Here is a 26,950-nt window from a genome sequence, read left to right as displayed (position 1 = left end):
CCCTGATCTATTGTAAGCACTTAATAATTATTTGTAGAATAAATTAGCAAATTAATATTTTCAGCCATGTCACACTTTCTTCCTCATCATTTATTAGCAGTGATTTTTAGAGATTTATGTGGTGCATTTTTAGCAGGTGTATGTGGCATGAAGGGAGGCCGGTGTCCTCTTAGGAATAGCTATGTCTGCTTTTCAGATCAGTTGCTGAATCTCTCAAAAAGGGCTGCACAGTTGAACCTGAGAGCTTTGATCTGGTCACCTTGTACTTCAGCGACATTGTGGGCTTCACAACCATTTCAGCCATGAGTGAACCCATTGAGGTGGTGGATCTTCTGAATGACCTGTACACACTCTTTGATGCAATAATTGGCAGTCATGATGTCTACAAGGTAGGTTAATTAGCAGAAAAATATATTCCATAGTGAAATTTTTATATGAGGCCCATCCATGTATATTCCCAAACTGAAGAATATAATTTATGGAATGTTGTTATTTAGGAATAAAGATTTAAATAGTACACCCCTTCCATTGGTATGTCGTTGGAAATGAAGGCCAGATAGAATGCATATAATTTCCCAGTTTACAAAATAACAACTTTCAACGCATCAAAAGATTGCCAGTCAGATTTCTTCTGAGCTTTTTTTCTAGAATTGGGACTAAGAAGATGTTGGGACCAAGTGAGTTATTATACATCAGTGGCTGAGTACTCATAGTGTAGGCAGTACTGTACTAGGCACTGAAAGGGCTCAAGAAGTATTGGTGTTTTGCCCATAGTTGGTGACTGCTACAGAGTTCATCTTGGGTAGGTTTGTGTAGATCTAATACATGCTATAAAAATTTGGTCTCTTCCTTTGGGTACTGTTTTATACAGGAGGGAACTTGGCATTACAGCAGGGGAATATTAGACTTAAGGCTCTTTGTGATTGCTACAGAGTAACCAAAAGTCTGCCTATGGTCTGAGGTCTGGGGAAGTGATTAATTGTAGCGTTTTAAGCCCCTGTTCCCACCGTCTCTCACTCCTCCAACCTATGAATTTTTACTCTTTCTATTAGAGTTTGCAAAATGACTGCATTGACTCATTTTGGTGCCATACTTCCTTACCTTTGTGTATATATGTTATCTTGTCTCTAGGCAAAAAATGACTAAGAATCTCATAGCTGTGCAGGGACATTTCTATGTTATCTGCATCATGGATACTTGTCTCACTGATGGAGAAAGATGCCTCAGGCATCCTAAACTTTAGACAGCTTCTTTGTCCCAGGACCAAAGTAGAGCTGGAGAATGAGTAGCTTCATTCATTGGATCCTTCACAGTAGTCTGAAATGTTCTAGCTCTCAAATCACACACAAGAAAGTGTGTTTATCTCAGATTAGACAGGGCCCTTTCAGGTCAGGTAGAGAGCCTCGGGGCTAGGCCAAGCCACTGAAATAGGGCTCACAAATAAACATCGTACCTGTCAATCAGCAGGAGCTGCAAGCTAATCAAGAAGCACACATGGAAACCATGGTGCAGGAAAAATCCATGGAATCAGAGTATCTGTCTTAACTTGTTGAAGTCAAGAAGCCTGAAGAGAAAAACAAATCACTGAAAGCTAGTTCAGTTGAAACTAAAATCAAAGATGATTCAGCGTGGGCTGTAACACAGCTACTGGTTTAATCAATCCAGCTGATTCTGTTCAGACAATTGTTGGGGGTCTTGGTAATAAGGCCATTAGATATTTTGGTATGTAATGGTTGCAGTAAGTAGTTAATGGGCTGTTGTTCTCAGAACAGAGCAGGGCTATATGAATCCAAAAGTGAAATTTATTTATTTGTATCCCTGTTTATTAAAAACAACACAGAGCAAAGGAAATAAAAATTAAACCAGGGCCGGGCGCGGTGGCTCACACCTGTAATCCCAGCACTTTGGGAGGCTGAGGCGGGTGGATCACGAGGTCAAGAGATCGAGACCATCTTGGTCACAAGGTGAAACCCCGTCTCTACTAAAAATAGAAAAAATTAGCTGGGCATGGTGGTGCGTGCCTGTAATCCCAGCTACTCAGGTGGCTGAGGCAGGAGAATTGCCTGAACCCAGGAGGCGGAGGTTGCGGTGAGCCGAGATCGCGCCATTGTACTCCAGCCTGGGTAATAAGAGCGAAACTCTGTCACATAAAAAAAAAAAAAAAAGTTAAACCAGCAGCAAATGACCAAACTCATTTGTATTTTCATTTCCTTTACCTGTAAAATGTGAATCACTTCCTCTGGTACTTGATAATCTGAAATGGAAGTGAGAAGGCTACTGTAGAATTAAGGTAGTGATTCAGTTTCAGTTCTTCTGCCACTATCTGCATCTCAGCTGCACCATGTTCTCAACCTCCTTTTCCCTTTCAGCATCCTTATGTTGGCTGATAAAACTCACAATTTTCCACAGCAGTCTGCACACACAAGCATGCATGCCCATGCTCCCTGCTCTTCTAATCTTCTCATCCATATCCTTAGGGACTCCTGGGTGACTGACTCAACAAAGCTTAAGGGTCAATCACTAATCTCTGATAATGTCCAGCCACTGACTTTCCCCTTCCATAGAGCATTTGCATTGTAATCTTTCCTCCCTGTGTGAAGGCTGGCATGCCTATCTGAGGGCAGGGATCCTTTCCTCAAATTGCACACAGTAAGGGAGAATTTGGATGGAAACATGTTGAAGCAGACAGACCTGTAGATTGATAGGATCATTGTTATTGGCTATAGAAATTCATGATGAGGAGCCTATTGCTGATTGCTAAACTTCTTTCTATGGAGCTGAATCATACCCACAGTTCCAAGGGTGGTTTCAAAATGTACCTATTTGATGATGATAATGGTGGTGATAGCTTGAACTAAATATACATTATCTTTCAATAGGCAGGTTTTAAATGCTTTGACATATATTTAATTATTTAGTCCTTGAAAACCCTATGAAGTTTTTACCATCATTATCACTATCTTACAGATAAGGATGCAGAAATACGGAGACATTAAGTGATTTGCCCATGGCCATAGAGTTTGTAAGCATTGAATCTTACTAACCAAGACAGTATAACTTCAGAGTTTCATGTTCTTAGCTGTTGTATTCTGCAAGTGCAGTTCTCCAGGAAAACATCGGTTTAAACTGGATTCAAACTTGTAGTAGCATAGTCTGACTGGCACATTTCATCAAAAGTTCTTTCAGCTTAGTTATGTTTTGGATTTGCCTGAAAAGTTTCAACTCACTAGTTGTCTAAAAGAATGAGCACACTTCTGTGGGGAAGGTGGGGAGCATAGGTTTGCCTTTATTTCCAAGTGTCTAGCTCTAACCATCCCCTGCAAAGCAGTTGAGGGCCAGTACTGCTGCTCCTCAGGGAGGCAGCAGTAGGAGAGGAGGAGGTAACTGATGGGAAAAGACTCAGTTATCATAGCCAATAGGCCTGCAAAACTAACTTCATCATTACTGGCAAGGAAAAGCAGAGGCAACAGGCTTGTTCTTTCTTTTCCTTTCTCTATATTTGCTTTAAGGCTGCCCTAGCTTATTTACCCCAAATAATCTATAGAAATATTTGCTGGGAAGCATCATAGGCACCTTCTCCTAAGATGCCCCCCATGGACACCCTAGGGACCGTCCCAGAAATCTCCCTTTTCTCTTCCCCGCAAATGTCTCCGAGCCTGATATTTCTCTAAGGTCAGTCGTGTGCCTGTGAGATAGCTACACTTATTTCAGAATCTCTTGGTGTGGTGTATAGACTTCAGTACTTTTAAAGCTCCTTAAGCAATTCTAACATGTAGCCAGACTTGTGGACCATTGACAGTCCCTCTTTGCCTTTCTCACTTTACAAGAAGACCACCTGGCCAGCCTCCATCATACCCTTAGAGCTCTGTGAAGAAAAAAAAAAAAAAAAAAAAAAAAAAAAAAGCACAAGTAAGTTGCTTGCTAATTCTCTTTTTCCTATTCCTAATTCCCAGGTAGAGACCATTGGAGATGCTTACATGGTGGCTTCAGGCCTCCCAAAGAGGAATGGCAGTAGGCATGCAGCTGAGATTGCAAACATGTCCTTAGATATCCTGAGCTCTGTGGGCACTTTCAAGATGCGGCACATGCCAGAGGTGCCAGTCCGAATTCGAATTGGCCTGCACTCAGGTAATGACCTGTTAAAGCAAGAGGAAACATTCTTATGCACCTCTAGGAAGACGAAAAAAGCAAGGGAAAAAGGTAGTTCTCTCCTTATGACTGGCCAATGGATTATCCAGGTGTCCAGGGCTGCATCCAGTGTCCTTTATGCCTACCCGAGTTTACTCTCTTTCCAGTACCTGCACTAACGCAGTGGGCAGCAGCTCCTCGTTCCAGGCACTAAACCCTTTAAGTCTACCATTTTGGTTAGAGCCAATATTTCCATCTTTGACTATGCTACGAGATCAACAGGTATATGTTATAGTTAGTTAAATAATGTTATAGTTAGTTAACTAATTCATTTAATTAGTTAAAATCCCAACTTCTGAATTATTTTCCTTCCACATTCATTACCTACTAGCTTCTCTTGCTTCTGTATCCACTCCCCACCTTTTTCTGTTTCTGTGCTCTTCTAGGCTGCTTTTCCTTCCCTATCCTTTTCACCTCTTTCCTACCAAACTTCTTTAAAATATGAATGACATCTACTGTGCCATTTCTTCACTGTCCACTCCCTCCTTAGCCCCTTTGCAATCTGACTTCAGTTCTTGCCACGTTCCCCAGTCCAGCATCTGGCATTCATGACAAGCCTCCCTAAAACGTTCCTTAAATGGCTTTTAAGACATGCTCCTCACCCTGTGAATGCCTCTTTTCACTTTATTTAATGGTTCTGTTGACTCGTCCTGTTGTCTAACATTTTCTGTTAGACAGAATTTATTTTTGTAATAAATTATTGAGTAATTTATTACTCAACCCGCAGCAACTGTTCACTGTCTGATCATTCCTTTTGTCTCTATTTGTCCCTTATATTGGTATTCCCCAATGTTCTGTCATGATTCACTGTTTTTCTCCTCCTACATACTCTCATGGGTGATCTCATTCATGTCTGTGGTTTAACTACCTCTTGTATGCTGATTTCCAACTCTACAGCTTTAGTGCAGTCTTCTACCTTAAGCTTCAGCCTTATATATCAAACTTCCTGCTGATATGTCCACCTGAATGTTCCACATGGACCTTAGGCTCGACACATCTAAAACAGAATTATTTTTTACCCATACAGACTTCCTGTTATTCTTATATTGATTCTCTATTTCAGTTGGTGGTAGCACCATGGACCTAGTTACTCCAGTTAGTCTTGGGAGTCATACTCTTTGATTTTTCCCTTACTCTGACCTTTAACATTCAACTAATTACTAAGTCTTGAATACTTTACCTTTTAAATATTTATTGGTCTCTCTTGTCTCTTCCTCATTCCCACAACCCAAGCCCGGGGCACCACATCTCTTGCCTGGATCACTGCATTACCATCTTCTTGCTCTTGCCTCTTCCCATCCATCTTTCTCATGGTCATCAGAGTAATCTGTGTTTCCTTGTCTGTCCTTCCATTAGACTTTAAGCTCCTTGGTGGCAGGAAGCATGTCATACTCATGTTTGCATTCAGAGTTCTTAGCACATACCAGGTGTTTGATTATTTTCTTTTAGAGAAAAGCCGTCATCTGTCACTTGTGCTTCCGTTTCACATTTCCAACTCCCCTCAGTGTACCTCTTCTTGAAGGATTCACCATTATTTCAAATTTAACGTATTTTAAACTTCAAGTTATCTTTTCCCACAAATCAGCATAAACTCACAAGCCCATGCCAATTTTTGCATGGTTGTCAATCAGAGAGCCAGCAAGTCTGTTGGTTCTTTAATGTCTCTCTTATTATTTCTTCATGGCCATCCACTCCCTATCATCACCTCCTTCTCAGTACCTTGTGCTTGGATTACTGCAGCAGCCATCTAAAGGGTTTCCATGGTTTTACTTTTTCCCCTTTCAATGCATTTTATACACTAATCTGAAAAAAAAAACCATCATGTTATTCCTTCCTCAACATTCTCTAGTGGTTTAAGATCTCCATCTTGTACAATCCACTTAATCCAAACTTGTCTCCAGTTTCTCCCCAGCTGTGTGAACTAGGCAGACTGTTCACTTCAAGAGCTTTCCTAAATTCTATGTTCAATCCCAACCACAAGCCTTTGATTTATGTCCCTTTTCAACTGTTCAAATTCTACTCACCCATCAAGACCTAGATTAAATCCTACCTTCTCCAATGGACCCTTCTTGATTGTGTAAGGTCCTAATAATCACCTCCTCCCATTTTCTAAATTATTATAGCACTTCCATCTGTGCTATTTATCTTGCCTCAGCCATATGTTGTCTTGGGTTACTGCTTAGTTGCTTCCTCTTTGATAGTATCTTCTTTTCAATTAGAGTATAAATTCCTGGAGAACTAAGACTATGTGTTAAATTTACTTTTTATTCCCCATGGTGCCTAGCTCAGTGCTCAATTGATGTTTCTGAATGAGCGAGAAGTGAATTAAAATGAGAAATATAAGTTTTATCTTTCTTGTTTATTTTTATTTGCAGCAGAAAAAACTTTTGAAGCAAAACACTTGCTTTCTTTAACTGAGGAAAGAGCAAAAAGATAGTTCTGAAAATTTAACTGTAAAACCAGAGCAGAAGGCCAGGCACAATGGCTCATGCCTGTAATCCCAGTACTTTGGGAGGCTGAGGTGGGAGGATCACTTGAGTTCGGGAGTTCAATGCCAGCCTGGGCAATATAGTGAGACTCACATCTCTTTTTAGGAAAAAAAAAAAAAAATCAGAGCAGAAACCAGAAAGGTTAAGGTGCAGAACTCTCTGGATAGTCCCAAACTGACTTTTCAGTATGGCTGCTGAAGTTTTCTCAATTACCTTGAACATGTAAAACAGCCATATTAAAATGTAAGAACAAAAAATTCTAAAAGCGATATATTCTTTGATTATTTATACATACTGCTTTTCCATGCCCCAACACAGATAACGGAAAGTCAACTGTATTTGTTTTCAGAATTTTTGAAATGCTTTATAATAATTCTCTTTATAGACACAGTTTGGGAGCCAGATAAACTCATGAAAACCTTTCTTCCAATCTTCAGGCACAAGAAAGAGTCCCATTTTTTCCTTACAGCAAACATGTTTGGACCCTGAGTCCCTGCCCAGGCTTTTCTGGTTTGGGTTTGATACTTATTTGTCCCTGTTGACAAATATAAGCACCTCTGGTGTAACTGTTACTTGGAGCAAGATATAAATGAGAAGGGTAGTCATGTCTGCATTGTTATTAATTTGCTTTCTTGTAGGGCAAAGAGTTCATTACTCATTATATCTTCCTTCAGATTCCCAGGGCTATATGATGGCAACTTTTATTCTTTTACAAAGATATATTCCTTCCTCTTCGCAGCATTCCTCTATTAGCATTGGGTGCACACCTATTGACTGTAATTCCAACCCCCTACTACTCTATAGGGCCGGTTGTTGCTGGAGTGGTGGGCCTCACCATGCCCAGATATTGCTTGTTTGGAGACACTGTGAACACAGCTTCTCGGATGGAATCAACAGGCTTACGTGAGTACCTAATATAGGGATGGATAGAATGGCACCATCCTACTATTGAGAAGGTGATTCTTCTTTAGAGAGGTGAAAGAGAGCAGGATACTTAATGTTTTAGTGTTTTAAAGAAAAATAAAACATAATTTGAGATTAGTACGATTTATCACACATTTTCCTGGTCTCTAATGGCAAACCAGTAGGGGGTGATGTTGGACTGAGCATGTGCCTTTCTTGTTCCAGAAATGAAGCTGTAGCTTAGTGATACCGAAACAGCTAGTCAATTTGAAAAAAAACAACTAAAATAATATTTTGGGTAAAGAAAAAAATTGGCTGGGCTTGTGGGTTTGTGGGAGTCATGTTGAGAAAAGAACTACAGAAGGCACTGACATTCTCCATTTTCAACTAGTGTGTGGAGATGCACTGAAGCCAGTTGTCTCCCAGTTGGCTGCTGTTTGCTGTTGCAGTCCCCTTTTTGAACCACAAAGGACCCCAGTAGTTCTGGCTTCTTCAAATAGCCCTCTAGAACTTAGCTAGCAATAATCCCTCAATCCAAGAAATTTGGAATTCTGAAATAATTTATTGCAACTTCCCTGTATATAAATCCTTTAGCTTCTATCAAAATACACATAATATCAGAGATACCATTTATTCACTGCTTCTTTGGGAAGAAAACTAATCAAACCATATGCCATTTGTCTGTTGTTTGTAAGATGCTGGCTCAACTCTTTCTTGGTTATTCACTGCCACTACAGAATCACGATGTGCCTTTTGCTTATATCATGGGTGAGCAAAGCATTTTTTAATGCTATTATAGGAAAAACATAGAGAATTACATTAAATTCTATGTGCGGTTTTCATGGATTTTACACCAAAAGAAGGGAAAAAACCCACTTAAGCCCTTAGAAGCTCTGGCTCTGGCAAGACAAGTTCTTCCCAAACTTCAGCAATATACTCAAACCAGTCCCTGATGTTATGGTGGCCTGTACCACAGTGGGTGGTGCCCTGTCTGACCCCACTCCCCATCACTCATGTGTAGAAACAGGCTTACACAATGGGTCCAGTCTTAGTCAATCTAGCCTGTGCAGCTATGATTAAGGAGGCAGTATGGAACCTAGAAGCTGTTGTCAGAATAAATTTTCTGACATCTGGTAAAGTCTTCAAACTCCTTAGATATGGCAGAGGCCATAGAAGTAGTCATCCAGGAATTGCTGCATGAATATGATTTTGCATATGACTTTGCTCTTGAAGTGCAACCCAAGATGAAGTGAAATTGATCATGGAACTGCAATGCAGATTTGGCACTGTACTCTGGACTGATGTAAGCTTGTAGAAGGCTGAAGTCATATTCCGATCTGAACCAGGCAAAACTCCACACATTTCACATTGGAAATACAAAGTTGAGAACAGAAATTGAATTTTGAGATTTGGACAGCACCTCGTCCAATGATCAGCTAGGAAGAGGAAAATGTAATGAATCACCCACAGCAAGTGTTTATTAAGCACTGACTGTGCAAGGAAGTTGTTGTGAACCATACAAAGAGGTGCACACACGTTATCTCTGTGCTAAAGGAGCTGGTTTATGTACTTTTCTAAAAGCTAATGACTATAACCCAAATATGACATTAAATTCTACAATGAATGGAGATCTGTAGAGAGGTAGCCTCTCCTCACATTGGATATGAAATCAGGACATGTCACATGTCTACTAATTAAAAGATTATTTCATAAATATCTCCTTTGTGCTCCTTTGAAACCACTGAGACTCTGGAATGGAAGTGACTCGTGATCCAGCCCTGGAGTGATTCTCCTTACCATACAAGTGGATGGTGGCTGGAATGAGCTATTTCTCTTTTAAGCTGTGTGTTCCCTACCATCAGGATTACTTTACTGAAAGGCTCCCTGAAGACCAGATGCTTGTGGGATGCACACATAGGACTGGCTAGGAATATACTGGCTGGGCATGTGTATTTTAGAGAGTACAACCCTTTTTGAGTAAGGGCTTTGGGTGACTACGAGTTAATGAGGAAGAAAGAAACAACAGTACTGAGCTATCAATAGAAAGAAAGTCATTGTGAGTATACACAAAAGAAACTTCTTGCAGTTCTCTCCAGCCATTCCTTCCTACTCAGGTTGTAATCAGCTTTAGAAAAAAAAAGATTTTCTCAAGCATATGTGAAAATTAGTCTTGGACTTTATTTAAGACTCAATCTCAACAAGCTCTCACTTCATAGGGTGACAGTTTTTAGAAAGGTCGAGGATCTTACCTGAGTTAGTGATTATTCTTCATCAAATAATTACTCTTAGGTTCTAAATAGAATTTTTACATGGTAGTTCCCCATGTAGACCTCTTATTCCAGATTGAGATCATTGGTTGGAAAATAGGATATTCATGTGTATACACAGCTAGGTGCCTTCACCCAAAGGTCAGCTATAAATGTACAGTGTTCACAAAATATTTGTTGGAAGAGTTCTTGGGATATTTCTCATTGATGTTTTATTTTTAAGTACAGTAATATTGAGATATAGTTGTAATAATGCATATGGAAAAAACATCCTTTAGCCTCTTAAGATATGTAAAAACCACCTTAAACTTCATATGAAATCAAAGGAGAGCCTGCATAGCCAAGTCAATTCTAAGCAAAAAGAACAAAGCTGGGGGCATCACACTACCTGACTTCAAACTATACTACAAGGCTACAGTAATCAAAACAGCATGGTACTGGTACCAAAACAGAGACATAGACCAATGAAACAGAACAGAGGCCTTGGAGGCAACACCACACATCTACAACCATCTGATCTTTGACAAACCTGAGAAAAATAAGCAATGGGGAAAGGATTCCCTGTTTAATATATGGTGTTGGGAAAACTGGCTAGCCATGTGCAGAAAGCAGAAACTGGACCCCTTCCTGACACCTTTCACTAAAATTAACTCCAGATGGATTAAAGACTTAAACATAAGACCTAACACCATAAAAACCCTAGAAGAAAATGTAGACAAAACCATTCAGGACATAGGCATAGGCAAGGACTTCATGACCAAAACACCAAAAGCATTGTCAATAAAAGCCAAAATAGACAAATGGGATCGAATCAAAATCTAGAGCACAGCAAAAGAAACAGTCATTAGAGTGAATTGGCAACCAACAGAATGGGAAAAAATTTTTGCAATCTGCAAATCTGACAAAGGGCTATTATCCAGAATCTACAAAGAACTAAAACAGATTTACAAGAAAAAAACAAACAAGCCCATTCAAATTGGGTGAAGGATATGAACAGACACTTTACAAAAGAAGACATATATGAGGCCAACAGACATCTGAAAAAATGCTCATCATCACTGGTCACTGGTCATAAAAGAAATGCAAATCAAAACTACATTGAGATACCATCTCATGCCAGTTAGAATGGCAATCATTAAAAAATCTGGAAACAACAGATGATGGAAAGGATGTGGAGAAATAAGAACACTTTTACACTGTTGGTGGGTGTGCAAATTAGTTCAACCATTGTGGAAGACAGTGTGGTGATTCCTCAAGGACCTAGAAATAGAAATTCCATTTGACCCAGCAATCCCATTACTGGGTATATATCCAAAGGATTATAAATCATTCTACTATAAGGACACATGCACACAAATGTTCATTGCAGTACTGTTTACAATAGCAAAGACTTGGAACCAACCCAAATGCCCACCAATGATAGACTGGACAGGGAAAATGTGGTACATATACACCATGGAATACTATGCAGCCATAAAAAAAGATGAGTTTGTGTCCTTTGTAGGGACATGGATGAATCTGGAGAACATCATTCTCAGCAAACTGACACAAGAACAGAAAATCAAACACCACATGTTCTCACTCATAGATGGGTGTTGAACAATGAGAACACATGGACACAGGGAGGGGAGCATCACACACTGGGGTCTGTCAGGGGGAAATAGAGGAGGGACAGGCAGGGGGTGGGGAGGTGGGGAGAGATAGCATGGGGAGAAATGCCAGATATAGGTGAAGGGGAGGAAGGCAGCAAATCACACTGCCATGTGTGTACCTATGCAAAAATCTTGCATGTTCTTCACATGTACCCCAAAACCTAAAATGCAATTTAAAAAAAATTAAAAAAAATAGATAGGTAAAGCGTGAGAGTACAGCCATAGGAGCAGCCTGTGAAATAAGCTGCTGAAGTCATACTTTCTTCAAATGAGGTCACGTTTCAACTGAGAGCACAGTAGATGCTGGTTCCTCCATCTCAACCTTTGAGTTAAATTAACATCTTTCTATTGCATGGCCTTTCATCTGAGATAGTTTCTAGGAGGCTGATCGGTGCTATAACAAATGCCTTATTTGATCCTGGTGAGGAAAGCGATCACTCCCCATCCTCCTCCTGTGAAACCCTAAGTAAACCTCTCTCAGGACATTGCTAACGGTCCAGTTCATTTACAAGGGAAGACATTTATTACATTGATATTTTCTCTTTAATTTTACCAATGAGAAAGGAGCCAAAATCACGTATCCCTTTCTTTTACAGCTTATCGCATTCATGTCAGTCTCAGCACTGTTACAATTCTTCGAAATCTGAGTGAGGGCTATGATATGGAGCTTCGAGGAAGAACAGAGCTCAAGGTATAAGGTCATTTTATTTTTTGAGCTAGATTACGTGGAAACACCTACTTCTGGAGAGGTCATGGTCTATTGAAACAGTTTACCTGGGAGTCTGAGACTCAGAGCTTCAATTTGGACAGAATCTTCAGCCCCATTTGGGGTTCCCAAAAGATTGTTCTATTTCACCTCAGTTTTCTTCTCTTTAAAATATGGGCATAGTGGGGAGGAATATTGAGATTCCTTCTGCATTTTTCAGACTGTAAGTTGTATCTTTTTCTCTTAAAGAACTGCCCAGAATTTGGCTTTCCAATGGGCTGCCCTATTATTCACATTTTCAAACCTACATTTTTTTCCCCACTCTTTGACAGTGCAAGACATTGTTCAATAAGCCACAGTATTTGTGAGTTTGCATTTTCTACTCAATTTTTCAGTGACCAGACTTCCTGGGTGGAAGGCACCCATTGGCTCACTATTTATAGAGCGACTTTTTCTTTCCCTAAGAAACCAGGAGGAACAAAGTCAGTTTATATGACAGGCAAACACTTTGTAGCACCTTTTTCCCTGTTAGATTATTTGACCTGAGATACAGGATTAGGATAATTTTAGTTTTCTTTTCTTTTTTTCTTTCTTTTTTTTTTGCCATTTCCACTACATTCTGTTTATTTATTTTGGAATGACCCAAAGACCACTGGCTGACCCAGCTGTAAGATACCTCAGTTGTCTAATAATCTGACTCCCTCATTTTCAGATGAAGAACCAAGGCCCAGAGAGGTGAAGTAGTTTGAGCAGGGTCACACAGTCAACTAATAGCAGAAACCGGTCAAGACTCAGGAAGTCTGACTTCCTTTTTAGTGATCTTTTCATGACACCATGCTGGTTGAAGATGATTTTCTTAGTGATTACTGTTGTGCAAAGCAAGAGCAGGGCACTAAGTGATACACAATTAGCTTCTGACTTTGGCATTCCTTTTCTAAGTGGCAAGTTACATGTAGCTAGAGTTTAGACATTAAAGTTTGGAAGGGCTAATTCTAGTTGATAACTTCCTTTTATGGCTAGTCCTCGATTTTTCTATCCAGTAGGTCATTAGTATCTTCAAGTAGGTTGGGTGACTCACTTACAAGGAGACAGAGGCTCCTTTCCCACCTCTTGCAGAGAACTTAGACAGTGAAATGATGGGGACAGGGACCTGAGCAATGGATCTAATTGTCCAAAACTTTTGTGATCCCTCTATACATTCTGTCGTTTTTCAGGAGAGAAGACCTTTTCCTCTGTATTGGTAGGCAGAAATTCCTCATTTAAAAGCTTAAGAGTTGTTGCTTTTGAAACTGAAAAATGAAAATGTGTTCCTGCCCCTATGGTTTTTATTGTCCCACAAATTCCATTCAGGAGCACTCACATCTTTGGGTGTTCCAAGAATAAAATCAGGACTCACTTCAAAAGTGCCCTTTGCAGCGTCATGGTTTCCCCAACCCCAGGGAATTTGGAAACATTTTGCAGCAAGTTGGAAACAAAGGCTTTCCCTGATGCCACATTGGGCCTGGGTTATTGTGGTGGCAGGGTCCTTATGAGGAGGAGATTTTAAGAGGGAAGAGAAGAGGGAGCCTCAGAGGAAAGGCAGGGGCAATGAGAAGAAGGAAGAGGACAGGAAGTAAGGCCCAAGGAAAAGTCAGGAGAGGAGGAGAGATCCTTTCGATGTCTGTACCCTCTACCTCCCCACCAGAAGCAGGTGTTGTATTTTGCATCATAGGGGTTGAGGGACATGCGGTTTCTGGTCCACTGGAGACATGCAATATACCCCCAATAAGACCATGTCACCAGCATACTTCAGAAATTCTGATTCAACATTTTCACTCCTCATCTACTCTATGCTACTGGAAGCAAGAGTTGCTCCAGTACATGGGGCAGAAAGATCACATTTGATGGCAAGCCAGGTGTGATTTCACTGTTGATGGATAGAAATGTCTTTTCCTTCCAGCTGGCTGATGCTTGAAATTCCTCCATTACAGCCTTTTCTCTTGGGCTCAAGGTTTGTATCCAGTAAGAACATTTTTCCCTCCATCCCATCTCCTTCACTGGGGTGATGACACTTTACATTGTTTCCCTTAGTCAAATAAAAAACATGGATTAATTGGGTGAGAGAGGAGAACATAGGGCAGTTGATTAATTGACTGGGTTGAGGTTACAAAGAAAGAGAGGAAGTGAGGAAGCTGAAGTAGCTTGTGGGAGGACTCATTTAGAGATGAGAAGCTTGGCCTCTTGGGTCCACTGCCCATTGCCCACTTCAACCCCCTCTTGTAGCATATTGGCAACAAATTATCAATGCCTAACTGGCCAGTTCTGCTTTTACAACATTTCTCTCCTGATGTGCTAGTAATATTATTGTATTACCTCTTCTCATACATGAACCCTGTTTCAGGGTTCATGACAAGTGTATTTTCTTGACAAGTGTGGAGCTCCTTACAGAGATTTTTGTATATATTTAGGCTTATAAGCTGTATTTACCAGAAACTTTTAGGTAGATTTACATTCTGGGGAGACTTTTTCAAATGATTGATCTTCAGCCAGTTTATGTTGTTGTTGCCAGAGGTAGACATTTAAACAATGTTTCATAATTTTTCATTGTAAACTGACAATTTATAATTGTATATTTTATGGGGTACAAAGTAATGTTATGATTTACTAATATAATGTGGAATAACTCGATCTAACTAGTTAACATATCCATCACCTCAAATACTTAAAGTTTTACTTTGTGGTGAGAACATTTGAAATGTATTTGCTTAGTGATTTTGAAATGTACAATATTGTTAACTATATTCACCATGATATGCAATAGAGATGAAAAAATCACACATATTCCTCCTAACTGAACAGATTTTGTGTTTTTACACCATCATCTCTTCATTTCACCCACTTTTGGCTTCTGTAACAACCATTCTACCCTGTGCTTCTATGAGTTCAATTGTTTTAGATTCTACATATAAGTGAGAACATGTAGTATTTGCCTGTCTGTGCCTGGCTTATTTCACTTAGCAATATTCTTCAATTCCATTCACATTGTCACAAGGGATAGAATTTCTTTCCTTTTAAAGGCTGAATAGTATTCCATTGTGTGTATATACAACATTTTGTTATCCATTCATCTGTTGATAAACACTTAGGTTGATTCCAGTACTTGGCTATTGTGCCTAGTGCTGCAATGAACATAGGAATACAGATATCTTTTTGACAAACTGATTCCAATACTTTGAGTAAATACCCAGAAGTGGAATTGCTAAATCATATTGTATTTCTGCTATAACTTTGGAGGAATCTCCATGCTGTTTTCCATAATGGCTGTACTAATTTACATTCTAGAGGCGGGCACTTTCTGAACTTGTCTTTGAATTCTGGGATTAAACAATATTTGGTTCTCAGGCTCCTAAGCATTAGTATTTATTTTATTTTCCCCAGTCTTTTCCACTCATGCCCCAACCCCTAGCTACACACACAAGCAGTTGTGTGTGCATATGCGCACACACACATGCACACACACCAGCAAATTAAATAAGAAATAGTGAGATTGTATTGACAGATCCATGAATGTCAGAAAGTTTGGCCTCAAATTCTTGCCCCATCACTGACTTAATGTCTGACATGAGACAAATAATTTCATTCTCCCTCCATGCTTTTGTTTGTGCACATAGAGGGCTCATCTGACTTGTGGTTGTCAGGAAGCTCATTGATTTCACACACTTTGAATTTCCCAATAGTTGCTTTTTGGCCTCTAGATCTGCCTTTTGACTCCAGTATGTTGGAGAAGCTTTGTGGTACGGAAGGAAGAGCATTTAAAATTTGTAGTCTAGTAGAGCTGGGTTCAAGTCCCAGCTATGCCTGCTTATTGACAAGTCATGTAATCCTCAGGAACCTCAGTGCCCCCATTCGCAGAATGAGATTAATAATCAACCTACATTTTAGATTTTTGTGAGGATTAAATAAGACAGGAGATACCAAAATGTCTTCTGAGCGTCTTGGCAAAGTAAGATGCTATTATTTCAGGGATCTCTGGGACTGCTTACTAATTGATATTGGGTCAAAGAGTTTGCTTCAGGGGTTAGTTGTTGCCATACTTGTTTTCCTTCTTTCTCTCCCTTTAGCAAAATTGTGGAAGTCAGGCAGGTAAACAGAGAGCTAGGATTCAAAGAATTCTTTTGGATGGGCTCCAAAACCTCAGAGAGCTCCTGCATACTCTTTGATTTGGAAGCTTGCCTGAGTCCATAACACTGCCATCCTCTTTTGCAATCATTAGTTTTGGCATCCCAGTGTGTCCCAAGACCCATCCAAATCTCTGGAAAATCCTGGCATCTACAAAGCTCCTTCGGGGATTGGCATGCTCTCCTGATAGCCTCTAAATCTCAAGACAAACAGTCAAATATGGCTGAGGGTGGGGGGCTCTTGAGTTTGAACTTTAATAGTATGTTTTTACAAAATGAGATCTAATGGCACCTTGAGTATTCCAAGTGCACAAGGGTTGAGAGTTCTAATTAATGAAACAGTCTGATTATTTACAGGGCGACTCTCTGTATAAGACACTGCACTAGGTTCTATGTAAAAAGAGAAAGCTTTGGAACCAGAGGAGTTTGGCTTAGTCTGTTTAGAACCTAAAACATGGCCTAGTGGTTGTGTTTAACTGTACTGCGGGCCCCTTAAGGACAGAGCCATCTCTGTATTCCCAGTCCTAGTATAGGAGGAGTGGAATAAATGCAAGAATGAGTAATGAAATATATTTTCAAGTTGTTTACCTCTTCTCAAAACAGAGTGGGCTCAAATATTTCAATTATTTGAATAATTTGAGGCTTAGGGAGAATCTGCTGCCAGTTAATGGTGGTTGGACTATAGTGGTATGCTCTTTCTACTTGCCTCATAGAAGGCTTGTTTAAGCCTTGAATCAAATATTTGTGAAATGCTTTGAGATTCTCAAATTAGATGTGCTAATTGTTATGGTTGTTGTTATTATTATTAAGGGATAAATATATGTGATATAGGAAACAGTGGATTTAATATTTAAAGGGGTCAAATCTAATTGGAGTTTTTAAGTTAAACAATTTAGAACTGCTCCAAATGAGAGCTGCTGAGAGTGAGACCATATTTCAGAATAATGAGTTGGAAACACATCCCATTACTTTTCTGTTTTGGAAAACACATTTTTTTCTTATGGATTAGAGGAAATGAGGGAACAGATGAAAGAGAATGGAAAGGAGAGAGAAGCATATTGAGAGCAAGGTTTATTGAAAAGAGAGGAAGGCAAAACAGAGGCAGAAAATTTGGCTCTTCTGAGCTTATCACTCAGGTCCTGGGTGACTAGCTTGAGTTTATGCTCCTTTCTGCTTCTCAGACCTATGGTTCTTGTCAACCAAGTAACTGAGCTGTAGATGGAGGCCAACTTGGGATCTTGCCCTACCTGTAAGAGTCCCTTGGCTGGAAGAAAGAACACTACAGAAATATAGACCTCTCAAAACAGCCAGGATAATTTAGGCTTAAAATTTAACAGGTTGTTTTCCATTTTCCTCTCTTTTTGGGCTTCGTGAGAGTCACTGAATGACAGGGTAAGGAGGTAGGTAGAATCTGAATATATGCACTCTAGATACAAAAGACCATGCCTTGGCTAATGCCAAAAGATCAGGGCACAAATGGTAAACAAAATCTTTAATTGAGCATCCAGACATTTGGTTACTGTGAAACCAAACATCCACACATTCCCAATGATGAAGCTGTATGGTGGCAGTAGACAAAACATCTGGATGACAGCTTGATATGGTGTTCACTTTTCATTTGGCTGTTCTGGTATAGCCCCGTAAGGTGGAAGACTCCAGAGTGTGGTGAGGCAATTTCTGAGCCAACCTGAATGCTTACATCCTTTTGGAAAATCCATTATAGCATGCTTAAGATTTTTCATGTTTTCTATAATAAGGGCAAAGGCACAGAGGAGACATTCTGGCTGATTGGGAAAAAAGGCTTCACAAAGCCGCTTCCTGTGCCCCCACCAGTGGGCAAAGTTGGGTAAGTGGAGTTCACATTTAACTAGAGTCTTCCTATGCCATACTCTGCCACATTCTCTTCACTACCTATTTTGATGTCTCTCCTGCCCTACAGGTTGGGCCATGGCCTGCAACCAGTGGAGATTGTAGCCTTCCAAAGAAGAAAAGCAGAAAGGCAGTTGGTGAGAAACAAGCCATAAGGTAATGGCCAGGAGGAAAACAGAGCACAGCAGCTTGCCAAATTTTCAAATCTGGGGCTTCCTTTGGCATACATGCCAGTGTCAGCCTACACTCTGTTGGCATAGTGTGACGGAGCTGAAGAATTTCCAAGCTCTACTAAATAGGTGAAAACCTTGTTGTGTGGAGGCCTGCTGCAGAGTGAGCTGCACCTGAGGAAAATTGTCTGCCCTGGCCTGAGTGAGACTGTTGCCTCTTGCCCCCATAACATATTTGAATATTAACAAGTCTGGCCTTGCTCTCTAGTTATCAGACAGGTACACCTGTCTCTTTTATTGGTGAGCACCTGGGCCACATGGTCAGCCACATCAGGTCTTTAGAAACTTACATCTGTCTAGGCAATAGGAATAGGACCACCTGCTATTCCTGGGATCTTTTGGCAAGACCATCTTGGAGGGGATGTTTATATCATTTCCTCCAGAGGCATTGCCTGATCCCTTTCAAGGTTGGCCTTGCCAATCAGAATAAGAGTGGCTACTCTTTGACAGCCTGGTTCGTATTCAGGACAATTTCTCCCATCCTTCCTCCACTCCTAGGATAGTATAATTCTGAAGCAGCAGCAACCACCTAATTGTCAAGAATTCTCCCCACATATTTAGCCATATTTATCTCTGAGGAATTCATTGTGTTCTTGGGCTCTTCTCAGTATCTATTCTTTATTGTGCTTGCTTTTTTTTCTTTTTTAAAATATTGCTTTCTTATTCTCTCTTCAATGGAAACTTTGACCTGGAATCACTTTGCTCCCTCCACATCTCCTTGGAAATCACAAGATTCTAAGGTAAACATTAAGGCACCTCCACATACTCCTGCTCCCTTGTACTCTAACATGTCCCAGAATAATCACATTTCAAGCAGCAACTACCAAAGGCATCCACATACTTTCATATTCTCCTACTAGCCTCTGATGACTTTGTCGATTCTTTGTGACTGTTTCTGTCCTAGGGAAACCCCATCGCATTTTCATTTCTGCAACAATAACAGGTATGCTGAACTAGTCATAAACATTTATGCATCAAAAAGACTTCTTATTAAGTATGTGGCTCTTCTGCAGCCTCCTGCATCACCCCCTGACTCCCTGACACCTAGGGCCAGGAGTTGTTCTGCAGTCTCCCAGTTTCCAGTAACGTACTTTCCTGTGAGTAGGGAAACACAGGAACAACCTCTGATACAGACACATACTCTCTAGCCTCTCTCTCTCTCTCTCTCTCTCTCTCTCTCTCTCTCTCTCTCTCTCTGCAGGAAAGGAAACTGTTTGGAAGCTCTGGAAGGATTTATCCCTTTGGAAGGGTAGTGTGGCATTGTAGGCACCGTACAAGAACCCATTCATTCCTAAGAATGTGTTGGAGATTGCAGCAGAAAATACTGCAACTGACTTACTATCATTGGCTGTGTGCTTGGCAGTGCTTTCCTGACATGCAGATGAATGTTGCTTAGGTCATTTGTAAATTCACTCATCTGGACCTTCTTGACAGAGGGCCAGATTCTGGGTACTGTAGATATATGGAGCTGATTAAAGCCACTGGCTCAAGAGAGGATTCTACCTCTGGTCCTGGCCTTGTTAACACATGTACTTCAATCAGCATGTTAATTGACCACATGGCCTTGGTGGCCTATATAAATCACAAAAATCCCCAAGAAAGGCACCCCAGACAAATTTCACAAGGCTTGTCCTAAATCCAAGCACTTCTATGTTGCTGTTACTTGCTACCACCACCTATTCCAGAATGTTTCCAACTTTCTGTGAATTTACAGGCTGACACTTACTGGGATAGACTCAACTTACAAATGACCTATGATACCTATGAATGCCACTGACCTTCTGCCACCATCATGAGATAAACTTGAAACATTTAAGAGAGCCCTGTGAGGTCAGATAGGGAGGAAGAACGGGAGCATACGGATTCATAGCTTTGGTGAAGTGGTTACAGGGAGCTGCCTCTCAAGCAGGGCCCTTCTCTTCACTTGGTAACTCTTATCTTGTGTCCCCAAATATCCACTGCTTCTCAAACCTGATTTTTGTGTCATCTGGTTGCTTTCCATAAAATTTCACCAACTGGGGTTAATTTTGGGCTGACAAGCCCCTCTTTTTAAATCATTGATGTGCTTTTTTGAGGGTGAGAAGCAATCACCCATATCATAATGAAGGTGAACTGAGCTAGCTGTTCAAAAGGACTTGGCAGTTTCATTTTGATTAGGACAAGGAAAAATGGGGAAGTTGGCAGTTTTGCAGAATGGAGGGTAACAGTGGCAGGCTTGGGAAAACACAAAAGCAGTGGATCCCTGGGAAACAGGAGAAGGGTGCAAACAAATATGAAGGTGGAAAAGTTAGCTGAGATTCCACCTCTTTTAAATCTTTTGAGTCTTTATTGGACTCAAAGAACGGAAACAGAGCATGTTTTCCTTCTGCTATCAGGACCCAGGATCCCCACAAGAGCTTTGATATAACTCTGCTCCATGTGTGTTAAATCAGCCTTTGTGGACTGGCCAGAAACCTGACCACCACACATATAGCACTGTTACTACGGAAGAAGGCATTCCAAGTTTCAAATCATCATCTTACAAATGTGTAGAACATACCTCATTAGTAAGTTGAAGACCACCTGTATATGAACATGCCCTCTCTTTTGTTAAATTTGTAAAACCCTTGTAAATAGCAATGTTTAATTATGCAGACCTGACATGTAATAATGTTTATTTGTTTAACAATCCAGGAAAGTCTAGCAATTTGCAAGCTGTTTATGGAATACAGTAGTGGTGAGGGGCTTGGAATCATTCATATTGAAACCCTGTGAAAGGCCTAGGATATATAAGGTATGCTTACTGTTTTCTATTTCTCCCGCCCAGGAGCAAAGGGCTCCAAGATTTGAATCTTCTCTTGGTGAGGCAATGGAAAAGCTCACTCCAGTTCAACAAATTGTTCTACCTGGGCAAGAAATTATAATTGAGAATGACTACACCTCTGAGGACGACCTAATTCTGGTGTGAGCAGGACGCTGGGAAGTAACTTTCAAAGTTTTGCTCAATACCCAGCTATCACCAGCGAGGCCATATGAATGTAAACTGCAATAGATGTGAGCCTGAAGGAAGAGTAGAGAGCCACCTCCAAGTTTAACCATTCCAAAATAGCAAGTCCAACTTGGATTAAGAGGAGAAGCTCTCTATTTTCAAGAAAAAAATTTGGAGGCACAATGTTTTCCTTTTCATTTCGTTTGTATCTCTAGAAAGTATTTAATGAACATAATTTATAACTCAGATACCATGAGATTACTGCCAGGAAAAAAAATCTTCCAACAAAGTTACATCTGAATCCCAGTCTACTGTGACCTCAATTGGCTGGAATGCATAAGGAAGAAGGAAGGAGAAGAGTCTGGTTAATTGTGTTGTTTAGATAACTGAAGGCTAAGAATTTTCTTTGTTTTCTTACTGCGAATTTTTCAAAATCTTTCCAAAACTGTCATGGTCTCTTTTCCTAAGTTAGGCAACATAATTGGATTGTCCTTGCTAGATGAGTATTTCACTGGGACTCACGGTAGTATTCTGAAGACGACAGAATAAATGTAAGTGATATTGTCTGGGCGAAATACATAAAAATCATAGAATTGAGTGATTCCCTTAAAGTTTTGTACTTTCCCTTCTTTTTCCTGCCCACCCTGACTTTCAACCCTCTACCCCTTCTAAAATAAGTTCCTTTGAACATTTGTTTTTACTTTACGCTTTTAGTTTTCCAGATTCCACTTTCAAGGGGTTATTGGGAGTGGCTTGCCACAGTCACGTGACCAAAGCAATAAGGCTTAAGTCACAGGCATGTTTAAAATAGTTAAGCAAGCTTTTCCTCTTGTTTATTATATTAAAAAAACCTCTTTATTAAAACAGCTGAACCCAAACATATCAGCCAGTAAAGCAGTTAATTCTTTATAGCAAAACTTTTTAAAAGAAATACATGCCTAAGGTATAATTTGATACCTTTCTCACGAATATTTAATTTTTCCACTATCAGCTCACCCTGAATCTGAGCTTACAGTCAAAAACTCTTCTCAGCAGTTTTCCTTCAACCTTCAGTCAAAGCCCCTTGGAATACTCATCTTTTAACGGAATCCAACTTCTCCCAGCCTCAGGTGGTCTATTTACTATGCCAAAGCTGTTCAAGAGGATGCAGAAAAGGTTTAAGTTTCCTTTCAACTTCCTTGAGCTGAGTTTCTAATTCCTTTTTCCAGACATGTCAGAGAAGAAGATATAAAATATCATACTCTATTTTTATCAAGGTCTCAGTCAAAAGCTGAGCTTTTAAGACCTAACTTCTAGAGAGAGGCAAGACCCTAAGGGAGGTTTCAAAGAAATAGGCCTTCAGTTCTTCCAGAGATGATAACACTGTCCTGCAGTATACATATGGAAGGAGAGTTAAAGGAAAGGGAGTGGGAGTGGGGCTACAGCTCCAGAGCCTCCATGAATTTGTATTCTCCCAAACACAGCTCAGTTCAGCACCCTAGGAGCTATAGCTCCACGGTGGGCCTGAAAAATGAACACTGCCTAGCCAAAATCTTTTATTAAGCAACAAAACCCACTGAGAATGATTCCTAACTCTGTATCTGATCTTATCCCCTATTTCCCTCTCTAGTATTTATCTAGTCCAGCATGCCAACCAAGTTTATCTTGTCTAGCCTACTAATTCTGTCTTGTTCATGATCACATCTTCCTATGCTTGATTTTATCATGAGGCCCTTTGTAAAACCATTCCATCCATCTTTAGATTCTTTTTCATTAAGGCCTTCGGCATTGACCAAAACTAAATTTTCTTCAATTTTTCTTAGTGCTTTAATTATTTGGTCAGAAGAAAAACCATTCCCTACTCTCATGTACTATTTGATGTTTTTAGTGAGGTACAGCCTGATTCTCACATACAACTGATTATTTCTCTGTATGCCTGTTGCTACTAGCACACTGGCTTGGGTTGGTCATTAAGACAGAGCAAAAATTTTTTCACAGTTGTTTTCCTAGTTATCCTATATTCCTTGTATAAAATAAAATATTTAGAAAACAATTTAAATAAAGTTTTCAAACAAATTTAAATTTGTCTTATCACATTCTTCATATTTGCTTGCTTTCTTGTGATTTATCTTTTAAAAATAGATTATTTGAAAAAGAAAAGTGTGAATGAACTGCAAGTTAGGTTTTGCTTACTTGAGGTTTTACTCTACTTTACAACATAACTTAACAAAATGCTCATCCCAAGGGGAATTACATAAGTCATTTTCTTTAGAGTATCATATCTCTTCCCCCTTACAGGCCTCAACAGCAATATATGTTCATTGTAGAAAATTTTAAAAAACACAGAAAGGCACACAGGAAGTTAAGATTATTCAAAATTCCTTTAGCTATTTTATTCTATCTTGCCTATTTGGCTTCACTTCATAGAGTATTGCATGTTATTATAGCATCTACCCAGCCAAAGAATATCTGAACTCAGCTTGTTTTCAAATTAACCCACTTTGCTTTTATTTTATTGTTGGCGATACTGTTCGTATTTTTGATGGTAGCGGGTGAGTCTGTTTACATTTTGGGCAGCTTTCAGTGATCCAGTTGTTCTTTCTTGCACTTGGCATAGTAAAAAGAAGGATAGCAGATGGTTATCTACTTCACCAGAGGGCCATAACTTTGCCAACTACGTAAAACTACTCAAACAAGAAGTATTGTTGCAAGGAATTTCATTTTTCCTACCTTGTCTTAGACATAGTATAAACAACTTTATTACCAAACTACTCATTTAATCACATTCTTGTCCTTAATCCAACTAGAATCAACCTGCAAGGATTAGGAGGTGGCAAACAGCCAAACAGTAATACTTCACGCACTGGGGGTCACGTCGATGTGACATCAAATAATTGATTGTAACTTAAACACTCAATTGAATCAAGGAAGCATTAATTAGCCAAAAGGCCACAGGGGATTGATCATTTTACTTTAACCTATTCTCCAGCCAAAGCTGGTGGACCTAATCAATGCATTTCCCATCTGACTGGTTAATTATAACCCATTAAAATAGTGGAATCTGTGCAATAAAATTCTCTTTCACCTCTTCTGTGGTCCATGCCTTCTTCTCAGGTCAAAATAATTGATGAGTAGACCATAGACATGTACACAAGTTTCCTTTTACAAGACATTTCATGTCTGTTATTTGTGTGTTTTTGTGGTTCTCCTGGAGTGGTTTGTGAAACCCCTGCAATCTTACTTATTTTATAGTTTGGTTTGCTGTAGGCCAAGCAATAATGAATCACTTTCAAAGAGAGAAGCAGAAGTGACCATTAATCTACACATTAACTTTGGCTCACTACAAATTAGAGTGGCTCTAGATGCCACTACGATTTTTCAAAAGTGATTAATTCCAACCAAATGAATATACACATAGAATCATATAGCTGGCAGGGCCTTTGGAAACTATCAACCCTGTTATAGTATGGAAGAGAGTATGAAGATTCTGAGAGGAGAAGTTATCCTTTTAAAGTTACCATCTAGTTAATATATAAGAAATTGTTTTACCAAGTCAAAAATAGATCTGAATTATTAAGGAAAACCTCTGACCCTTAGGAATACTTCTTAGACATTCTGGAGGTAAGATCCCTAACTGTGTATGTACAAGTGTGGGCTTGGCAGGAATACTCTGGTTTGGGGTGTTTTGAGCTAGGTGACTTCTGACATCACAATCCAGAAAGAAATAGAGTACAGAAAGAAGACAGCAGATTCCTTATCACTAAATCAGCTTTACCATGCAGACAGGATCTCATCCATAGCCATATATGCCCCTATCTAAAGTGATCTGACCCAAGTGGATGGAGAATAAACCTCTAATTCTGCCTGGCTCTATGGATTCATTTGTAGCTTTTAGCACAGAACAAAGTCCTATGGAACAAAGGCTTAGAAATACATGAGGAGATGCCTGACTTTGGAGGACACCAAAAATATATTCAATGTGTGCAGTATCCAAATGGTAGCTCCTATATATAGTGAGGGAAGTCAGGGGAGAACTAAACATGCGAACTTTAAAGCAAGATGAGAACTGAATCTAAGTACTACTTGTTGACACCACCTTTCTCTTCCAGAGCCAGGAGATTTCCTGAGTTGTGGGCACTGTTGTGTATCCACTGCATATAGACTAGCCAAAGAAGGACTTTACTTCACGGGTGATTGAGCTCATCATGGGAAATAGACATAGGTGAACTTCTCATGACCATGGCCTCCTGGAATAAGAGATCATAGGAACAGCAATTGTTCAAGTAGCATTGGTAATATGAATGAGCCCTCTTGGGGATTAGCTGATGGAGCTAGTTTGGATTTGCTGTAGTCCAAGCAATAATGAATGTCTTTCAAAAAGACACTGGAGGTAGAGGTGACCATTAATCTATATACTCACTTTGGCTCACTATTAGTGGCAGTGTTTTAACTTCATTGGGTCATCCTTGATGTGGTTTAAAAATAAGTCCAGCTTGTTTTGTGGGGCATCCCTTGGTTGAGGAGGAATATAGGGTCAGATTAATGTTTTCTGGGTAGTTGTGAGACTGCAGAACCTGCCTCATTGGTCAGATTTGGGTTGACTTAGTCAGTGACCCCACATGACAAACATTAATACAAAATATCCCCACTTATGCCTATAATTTGAAAGTACAACACTATTTTAATGATTTTTAGTGGCAGTATTCCAGAAGTATATTGTAAGATGATTACGTTACTTCAGAGAACTAATTCTTTTTCTTCTGTGTGTGTATCTTTTCTGTGTTTAACTGTATTTTTCTGGGATCACAGTTCACCTCTTGTAATTTTCCTGCTCCAGATACTTCAATGTTCCTCTAGTTTTGTAAATTCCTTAGTTGGTTTCCAACCTAGCTTTCTCTACCCTTCTTCTTGCAGTTTATTTTCTCGTCAAAATCTATTATTAGCTCTTTTCCTTGACCTTTTCTGATTCCATGCCATTATTTATGCTGTTTCTTCTACCTAAAATTCCTTCTCTGTCTCCTACCACCACATGTACAAATTCTACTCATTCTTAAAAGTCTAGTCAAATATCCCTTCCCACCAAAAGTCTTCCTTGTTCACTATAATTATGTCTCCATTTCGGAATTCCTACCTATACTTCTTTAATGGTTATGTAACATTAACTTATTTTACAGTTGTTTGTATACTTGTCTTCTTGTCCTAACTATATTTAACCTAGATTTTCAAAAATGTTACAAGCTTCTTGAAGGCAGGAACTATGTTTAATTCATCTTTGTACTCTGCACAGTGCCTGATACATACAACAGGCACTCAATAAATTGATGTTAAATAAATAAATGAATATTTCTATGTCTTTCTATGTATCCTTTTTTTCTGTGCACTTTCACTCGTTCTTTTTTATCTAATTTTTTCTTGTGTTCCCATCCATCTCTCTATCTACCATCACCCTCTCTCTCACCACCTGTGGAGACAGACAGACACACACACACACACACACACACACACACAGACACACACACACACACATAACTTCATAGGTATT

The 26,950-nt window shown here is 39.7% G+C and overlaps 1 protein-coding gene across 1 annotated transcript in view; it reads left to right on the top strand.

Annotated features, from left to right (window-relative positions):
• Positions 1-26,662, top strand: part of GUCY2F (guanylate cyclase 2F, retinal) — a 110,904-nt gene extending 84,242 nt beyond the window's left edge. The window contains exons 14-20 of the mRNA XM_054251012.2: positions 197-393; positions 3,958-4,128; positions 7,482-7,580; positions 12,096-12,190; positions 18,120-18,208; positions 18,302-18,387; positions 21,268-26,662. Of these exons, the coding sequence (XP_054106987.1) occupies positions 197-393; positions 3,958-4,128; positions 7,482-7,580; positions 12,096-12,190; positions 18,120-18,208; positions 18,302-18,386 (736 nt within the window). The 3' untranslated portion in view covers position 18,387; positions 21,268-26,662. The remainder of the gene's footprint in view (positions 1-196; positions 394-3,957; positions 4,129-7,481; positions 7,581-12,095; positions 12,191-18,119; positions 18,209-18,301; positions 18,388-21,267) is intronic.
• Positions 26,663-26,950: the final 288 nt, after the last annotated feature.

The sequence above is a fragment of the Callithrix jacchus genome, chromosome X (genome assembly GCF_049354715.1).
Source record: "Callithrix jacchus isolate 240 chromosome X, calJac240_pri, whole genome shotgun sequence".
In the NCBI taxonomy this organism is placed as follows: Eukaryota; Metazoa; Chordata; class Mammalia; order Primates; family Cebidae; genus Callithrix; species Callithrix jacchus.
Note: the sequence above shows the minus strand (reverse complement) of the source record. Positions and strands in the feature narration are given on the sequence as shown.